This window comes from Herpailurus yagouaroundi, unplaced genomic scaffold (genome assembly GCF_014898765.1).
Source record: "Herpailurus yagouaroundi ecotype Mexico unplaced genomic scaffold, PumYag 193, whole genome shotgun sequence".
Taxonomy (NCBI): Eukaryota; Metazoa; Chordata; class Mammalia; order Carnivora; family Felidae; genus Herpailurus; species Herpailurus yagouaroundi.
The window spans coordinates 136,146-144,843 of NW_024412424.1; the positions used below are offsets into that span (position 1 = coordinate 136,146).

Consider the following 8,698-nt stretch of genomic DNA (forward strand, 5'->3'; position numbering starts at 1 on the left):
TTTTTTTTTAAGCCCCAGTCCTCCCCACCACAGCCTCCGAGAGTGAGAACCCCTCCTCCGGCCTCATCTGGGGAGAAAGGAACAGGTCCTACTTACAGGTTGAGACCCTCAAACTCTGAGTCCTCGCACCTGGGAGTCACGTCCCCAGCCAGAGAAAGAGCGAGACCCCCTAGTCTCAGCCCTGGTGACGTCCTCCCCATAAAGTGAAACCGCAGACCCTCACCCCAAAAGTGGGGAACATTCCAGCCTCCCCAGGGGACGACGAGACCCCACACGGAGAAGCTCCCACCTCCACCCTCTAAAGGGTAAGACACCCCACCCGGTGAGAGCCCCCTGAAAGAATAAAGGCTTCTCAGAGAGATTCCCAGTGGGCAAGAGCACCCCCAACTCCATTCTCCAAACCGAGAGCTTACGAACTTGGCAAACCCTCTACTACCCTGGAAGGAGAAATCTCCGTCCAGCCCTCTCAAAGGTGTGAGAGAGTCTCTCCTTGTCTGCTAGGTCCCTGACAAAGCTGACAGTATGCTTACCTGGGAGAAGGAGGAGCTTAAGAGCATGAAGAGGAAGATGGAAAGAGATATGGAAAAATCGGAGGCCCTGCTCAAGGTTGGGAATACCTCAGGTCAAGTTAAGAGGGCTGCAGGTGGATCCAAACGGGTGAACTGCTCTGACCTTGGGGACCGTAGCCACAGCAAACCCTCAATCCACACCCCTGCCCACCCTAACCTGACATTCACTGTATTTCCACTTTGTGAAATGGGGAAACTGAGGCTCTGAGAGATGGAGTTGGGCCTCAGAATAACAATGAACACCCCTTCTGAGCCGAGCCCTGTGCAGTCACTGAGCTAACATCTTAAAACACTCCTGTGAAATAGAAACGATGATCCCCTCATTAGAGACAGGAAAACTGAGGCTCAGAGAGACACAGACTCAACCAAGGCACAGGGCTAGCCAGTGGCAGGGCTGTGGGTCAAGCTCAGGTGTCTTTTTGCTTTCCATCCTTATCAAGATATAATTGACAATTTATTTTTTTTATTTAAAGTTTTTTTTAACGTTTATTTATTTTTGAGACAGAAAGAGACAGAGCATGAACAGGGGAGGGTCAGAGAGAGAGGGAGACAGAATCTGAAGCAGGCTCCAGGCTCTGAGCTGTCAGCACAGAGCCCAACGTGGGGCTCGAACCCATGGACCACGAGATCATGACCTGAGCCGAAGTCAGACGCTTAACCGACTGAGCCATCCAGGCGCCCCTAATTGACAACTTAAAATTGTATATATTCAAGATGTACAACTTGATGATTTGATTTCTCTTCAGAGTGCATAAATCTTTCGCCTTTTACAACTTGATGATTTGATATATGTAGACATTGTGAAATAATCACCATAGTCAAGGTAGTTAACATATCCATCACCTCACATAGTTACCTTTATGTATGTGTGGGAGAACACTGAAGATCTAAACTCTTAGCAAATTTCAATTATAAAATGCGATATTGTTCTCTATAGTCACATTGTTCTATATTAGATCTCCAAACTTAAGCATCTTGCATCACTGAAACTTTGTGCCCCTTGACCAACATCTCCCCCATTTCTCCCTCCCCCCAGGGCCTGGAAACCACCATTCTATGCTCTGCTGCTATGCATTTGACTATTTTAGATTCTACATATAAGTGAGATCTTTTTGCATCTGGTTTATTTCATTCAGCATAATAATGAACCTCCAGGCTCATCTATGTTGTCATAAATGGCAAGATGTCCTTTTTCAAGGCTGAATAATATTCTGTTGCATATATAATATTATATACATATTATATTATCTATCACATATTATACTATTATATATTATTAATATATGATGTTAATATTATAAAACATTGATTATTATCTTAGTATGTTATATAATTTATAATATGTATATTATATATTACATTACATATTAATATAGTCTATAACAATATATATTGTATGCTATATACTATATATTATAGCATATAAACTATATAATATATGCTATATATATTAATATGCCATATCTTATGTACTGTAATACAATACATAATACATAGCATGTATAATATATAATATATATTATTAAGTATCTTTTTAATATATATTAACTATGATTATATCATTATATAATATTATGATTATATAATTATTATAAATTTTATATAGCTTACATATGATATAATTATAATATTATATAATAAATAATATGTTTATATAATTATATTATATTATATTACATTTACATAATTATATCATTATACAATTATATATTATATCATATTATATAACATAATTTCTGTATATGATATATGTAAATATACAACATATTGTAAAATATTACATGTTATAATATATTCTATATTACATAATTATTTTATATATTATAGTATATTAAGATATCAATGTTTTGATTATAATACATCAATATTATATAATTAATATGATAATAGTATATATATCACATTGTTCCTTATTCACTAACCTATCAACAGACATTTAGATTGTTTTCATGTCTTGGCTATTGTAAGTAATGCTGAAATGAACATGGGAGTGCCGATATCTCTTTGAGATCCTGATTTTCTTTGGATATATCCCCAGAAGTGGGAGAACCACCTTGTGAGTCAGCTCAGATGTCTTGAGCCTAGCTCTTTACATGTAATATGTGCTCAATCTTTGCCACCTCCAGCCAGAGACGGTCTCTCACTACATCCTTCACTCTTGCAACAAGGGTTTCTTTATGAGGGCACTAATGAAGACGAAAAGGCAGCCAGGTTTGATGGAACACTTGGGACTGGTTAAAGTTAGCTAGTAACTTGTGTGTGCTTTTGACTCATGTATTTAACAACTATTAATCCAGTACCCCGGTGTCTGGGTACCATGCTTGCCTCTGAAGACAAAGTAATGAAGAGGACAGAGATGGCCTTGCCCTCACAGAGTTCACATTACAAGGACATTCAAATAAGGGACAGACCAGGGTCCTGGGTGAGGTTGGGAGAGGAAATTTAAGAGCTGGTTGCACCACTATCCGTGGTGCTGAACCTTAGCTGTGCTCACCCACCACACCCCCCAGGCCAGGGTCATATTCTTTTAAATCTGGTGAGTCCTGAAAAATCCTTTGAGAAAGTCTGAAACTGACAAGGGAGAAGACCCTGAGGTTGGCCCCAGTAGGGAAGGGTTTGCAAGAGAGAAAGGTGAATGGAGAGGTGGGGAAAAAAAAACAGAGATGGAAATTGAGAAGGGCCACTGGAGAGGCCTAATGTACATATTTCTGGAGAAAAATGCTTACATCCAAACAGACCTGTTTCAACTTAAGATAATGAATTCAAATTGACACTCAGAACCTTCCCAGGGATCTCACTGCGTGTGTCTAGAAGGTATGTTGTCCCACTGGGCAAGTTATTTCATTCTTTCTCTTCCTTCAGACCTCTCCATTCCTGCTTTCTTCATTCTCAATGAATGACCCCAACTCATGGGAGTCACTGAAGGGAACCTCATTATTCCTCTGCCAATGCTGTACTTCCGTCTACCTCTGCACCCACCTTCACCCCGTTCTCCTGTATCACCAATATTTCCATCTTCATTCGATCATTCTCACCAGTGAACGAATGGGGAATTATTCTCTAACAAGTACAGATCTGTTTGGGATAATAAAAAAAAAAAATTTCTGGAAATGGACAGAGGTGGTGGTTATACATTAATGTCACTGAACTGTGCACTTAAAATGGTTAAAATGGAAAATTTTGTTATGTCTGTTTTACAATACAAAACAAAACAAAAACAAAAACCTCTCGATCCCATGCTCCCCTCCAGGTAATCCCCATTTCTCTGATCCACTCACTAACCAGTCTTGTCTGCATATATTGACCCTGTCACTTCTTTTTTTTTTTTTAATGTTTATTTATTTTTGAGAGAGACAGAGAAACAGAGAATGAGCAGGGGAGGGGCAGAGAGAAGGAGGCAGAATCTGAAGCAGGCTCCAGGCTCTGAGCTGTCAGCACAGAGCCCGATGCGGGGCTCAAACTCAAGAACCTCAAGATCGTGACCTGAGCCGAAGTCAGATGCTTAACTGAGCCACCCAGGCACCCCAACCCTGTCACTTTTGGGGGGCAGGAATTGGACTGGTTTTCCCCACTGCATCCCCACTCCCTGATACACTGCCCAGCAAACACGAGGGGCTTGATGAATATTTGAATTAATGAATGAAAGACTTTTCAAATCTATTTTTTACTCAAATGGTTGAATCCCAAAGATACAATATTCAAAAAAGAAGCTAGACATAAAGTACACATGGTATGGTTCCATTTATATAAAGTTCTAGATTTCAAAAGCAAATTTCTTTGAAGAACCAGATAGTAAATATTTAAGGTTTTGCGTGAAATGCAGTCTCTATCACAACTACTAATTTGGCCAGTGTAGGGGCACCTGGGTCATGATCAGGTCATGATCTCACATTTGCGAGTTCGAGCCCCGCATCGGGCTCTCTGCTGTCAGCACAGAGCCTGCTTCAAATCCTCTGTCCCCCTCTCTCTCTGCTCCTCCCCGCTGGCACTCTCTCTCTCTGTCAAAAATTTGAAAAAAAAAAAGTTTTTAAAAAAAATTAGGGCATTAAAGAGGCACTCATTGGGATGAGCACTGGGTGTTGTATGGAAACCAATTCGACAATAAATTATATTAAAAATATTAAAATAAATAAGGGGATAAGTTATTTTTAAAAATTAAAAATCAAAAAAAAAATTAGCTCAATGTAGCACAAAACAGCCAGAGACAACACGTACATGAATAAGTGTAGCTGTATTCCAGTAAAGTTTTAGTTACAAAGAGAGGCAGCCAGTCCATAGGCTGTAGCTTATGGACATCTTAAGAAACAGGCAAGGGGCGCCTGGGTGGCTCAGTCAGTTAAGCATCCAACTCTTGGTTTCAGCTGAGGTCATGATCTCACGGCTTCTTCATGGGTTCAAGCCCCACATCAAGCTCTGTGGTGGCAGTGCAGAGCCTGCTTGGGATTCTCTCTCTGCCCCTCCCCAACTTGTGCTGTCTCTCTCTCAAAATAAATAAATAAACTTAAAAAAAAAAAGAAAGAAAGACACAGGCAAAACTAATCTGCAGGGCAGCTTAGAGGAGAGGACGGTAGGGGCGCCAGGAACATTTCTGGGATGATGGCAATATTCTATATTTTGATGAGGGTGGTGTTTATATAATGGATATAACTTTTAAATAACCGCAAGTATCAAAGAAATGTGATATACTTCATTTTATAATGGTGGAAGTAGGGTTTGGGTGGGAGGAGGAGTTCAGATACATGTTGGTGGGGGAGATACTCTGAGGACAGCGGAGGGCTCCTGGTACTAATTAGAGCAAAGGAGGAGAGACCCTGAGGCTAGGGGAGGGGATCAGCCCTGAATGTAGCTGGGGAGCAAAGGGCTGATACAGGAAGACTATTGGTATAGATATAGCCAGTGTGATCTCTCCTTTATAGATGGGACCGTGGATGGGAGGAGGGGCTTTCTTGGGGTGCCAAAGCAAAGCCAGGCACAGAACCCAAGAAGAAAATGACACCTAGGACAGGGAAGCTACCACCAGCCCCTACTGCTCTTCCCCTCTCCACCCAGGGATCACTGAAGGCTTCTGGGCAGGGGAGGGGTGCGGGGAGGGTCTGAACTTCCCCTTGGAAATCAATTCTTCCCGCCTTCAACGGAGAACTGGAGAAGGTCCCGGTTGGAGGTGGCAACGCTTTGCAGCCTCCAGTGGAGAAATCGCTTTCCGCAGCCTCTCCCAACCTCCCAGCTCACTCTCTGCCTTTTTCTCTGCTCCCTCTGCTTCCTCGGTCCCAGGCCCTGGCCTCCTGCCGGGACACTCTGGCCTTCTGCTGTAAGGAGAGGCTCCAAGCTGTGGACCTTATGAACCAGCCACTGGATAAGGTTCTGGAGCAGGCTGGCCGCCACTCCTGGGTGAACCTCTCCCGCATCCCTTCCCCGAGCTCTCAGGGCCAAAAAACGCCGCCTCCAGACCCTGTGGGCACCTATACCCCAGGTAGGCCTCCACAGAAAGGAGTGCACTGCAGTAGGTACCCTCGGGTGCCCACTCCTCCTCCACTGCTCAGCCACTGCCATCCCTGGGGAATTGCCCCCCTAGTGAGGGGGGCTGAGAGCTCATCTCCACTGAGCCCACGTTCTTGATTAGCTCTTCACGCCCACTCCTGCTTCCCACACACTCCTGCGTGCGAGCACTTGCTCAGTCAGTCCGGGACGCTACTTCTACGAACTCCTCCCCTGGACTTTGTCCAAGTCCTTCAATAAAGTCCCCTCGCCCAGGGCCCAACACAACCTGAACATAGAGGAGGGGGGCTCAGAGAGCTAGGGTCGCCAGGGTCCGGGAAAAGGAGGCCTTGACTCTCCAACGAGTGTCCCCACGCCTCCCGCAGAGTGCGCCACGGCGCTGTACGAAGCCAAGCGACTGTTGATGGAGTCCAAGGACACCTTGCTGGAAATGGCAAAGAACGAGGAGGACATCCGGGCGCAGCAACATCAGATAAGCGATCGCGTGTGCGCCTTTTTGACACAGAAGATGCGGGAGACCTTGGAGCTGAAGGTGGGCGCGGCGGATGCGACTGCCCATTGCGGGGGGGGGGGGGGGGCCCCCGCGGATGGACCCCGCGGGCCTACAGGGGGGGAGGGACTACAGGGGGGGAGGGGCGCGGGAGCAGAGGAGCCAGGAAGCCACTGTGATCCCCCTGTGCTCCCACCCCACCCAGGAAAGAATGAATATGACCTTAGGACTAATGCGGGGAACTATCCAGCGGTGCACGAAATTCAACCAGGAAATGTACATCACTCACGGCCTCATCAAGGTGGGTTTTGGCGCCAGACCGTGCGGGGTGGGACCAGGGTCGCTCGCCAGGCCGGCCCGGGGGCCTCACTGCCCCGCACACCGCACTCCGCCAGGGTCCTCTGTCAAAACGTCACCTGGAGACCCGAGAGAAGCTGGACAGACCCCTGGTTCGCGTGTACCAGAGACACGTGGGCACCCAGCTGCCCGAAGCCACGCGCCTCGCCCAGGTATGCTCCTGCGTGGCCCCCTCCGCGCCTTCCCGCCCTCTGCAGGTGCAGCCGCATCCCGATGGTACTGCTGCCCCAAGCACACCTGACCCAGGTAAGACCCCCTCACCCAGGGCTGTCAGTCCTTCAGCTCCGGGAGGAGGCCCTCCGGTACCCACACCTGTCTCAGAAAAAGTGCCCTCCTGAGCATTGGGTGTTGTATGGTGTGTGTGTGTGTGTGTGTACAGAGAGAGAGAGAGAGAGAGAGAGAGAGAGAGAAAGTGCCCTCAATCTCTGCCCGCCTCGCTCCCTCTTTTTTTTTTAAATATAATTTATTGTCAAATTGGTTTCCATACAACACCCAGTGCTCATCCCAACAGGTGCCCTCCTCAATGCCCATCGCCCACTTTCCCCTCTCCCGCCCCCCCCCCTCAACCCTCAGTTTGTTCCCAGTATCCAAGAGTCCCCGTAAGGCCCTCTCTCAGCCTAGCTGCTTCAGGCGCGCCCGCCCAGAGGCTCCCACCTCCCAGGTCCCGGCCGCCCCTGCCCCTCGCTCTCCGGGTGCGTCCCCTTCTCCATCCCCTGCCTGTTTCCGATTCCCTTTCCAGCATTTCTGGCCCCAGTGTGTGCCCCCCTCCCTCCGATCTCTTCGAGCCCCTTCCCAGGAGGGGACCTCCCGCAGGCACGCGTGGCCCAGGTGTGCCCTTGCCCTTCGGAGGCCCGCCCCTTCCTAGAGGTGTGCTCCTTTCACACCCGCACCGGCCCGGGCGGGTTCGCCCACCCCAGACAGTGCCCAGCTCCCAGCTCGGTCCCCGCACCCCCCAGGGCACTGAGAAGCTGCAGCGCCACCTCTCGCGCGTGGAGGAAAACCTGCAGGAGCTGCTCGCCACGCGACAGAACCTCGCCCGAAGCCTCAAGTGCAAGAGGATCGGGTACGAAGTGGACTTGAACGTGGTGCGCCTGCGCCTGCGCCAGGGGCACCCGCGCGTGTACCACCAGCAGGCGCAGCGCCTGGTCAACGACTGGGACCCGCGCACGCCGCCGCCGCGCGCGGAGTCCAGCGCCCCCGCCAAGTGACAGGCGGGCCCTCTGCCCCGGCCATCCATCCGGCGCGTTTCTGCCTGCCGGGGCCTGCGGAGCAGAGACTGGACGGCTCCGTGGCCCTCCCTCCCTGCCTCTCGCCTGACCTGCCTTCCCTCTAAGCATCCTCTAGCAGAACTATAATTAAAAAGGACACTGATTGCCACGTAGGAGGCACCTACTGTATATCACTCACTTACCCTACACCACCTGATGGGCAGTGTATGCTGGGAGTTAACAGCCTGGACTGGGGCTCCAGATTTCCGGGGCGAATTCGAATCGCAGCCCCCCAAACTCAAGCTGTGTGGCCTTGGGCAAGTCCCTGCCCCCCTCTCTGGCCTCAGTGTCTTCACCTGTAAAACGGACAAGATTACAGCACCCATCTCAAAGGCTTGTAGGAAGGACAGAGGAGTCCGTGTGTGAGGCCTGTGAGAACGGTAGCTGCCCAATGTTACGCCGCGGATAAGCGGACGAGCTGAAATTGTAAGCCCTGATTCTAAAGCCTGCACTCTGAGCAAAATTTGGAGCTCCCCTCTGTCCTCCCCTCTTAGATGAATGCAGCCCCCCCCCCCCCC

At 48.4% G+C, this 8,698-nt stretch overlaps 1 protein-coding gene across 1 annotated transcript in view; it reads left to right on the forward strand.

Annotated features, from left to right (window-relative positions):
• TEKTL1 (tektin like 1) overlaps positions 1-8,293 on the forward strand; it is a 9,456-nt gene extending 1,163 nt beyond the window's left edge. Inside the window, exons 2-7 of the mRNA XM_040444758.1 lie at positions 502-606; positions 5,841-6,039; positions 6,431-6,597; positions 6,761-6,856; positions 6,951-7,064; positions 7,869-8,293. Of these exons, the coding sequence (XP_040300692.1) occupies positions 502-606; positions 5,841-6,039; positions 6,431-6,597; positions 6,761-6,856; positions 6,951-7,064; positions 7,869-8,120 (933 nt within the window). The 3' untranslated portion in view covers positions 8,121-8,293. The remainder of the gene's footprint in view (positions 1-501; positions 607-5,840; positions 6,040-6,430; positions 6,598-6,760; positions 6,857-6,950; positions 7,065-7,868) is intronic.
• Positions 8,294-8,698: the final 405 nt, after the last annotated feature.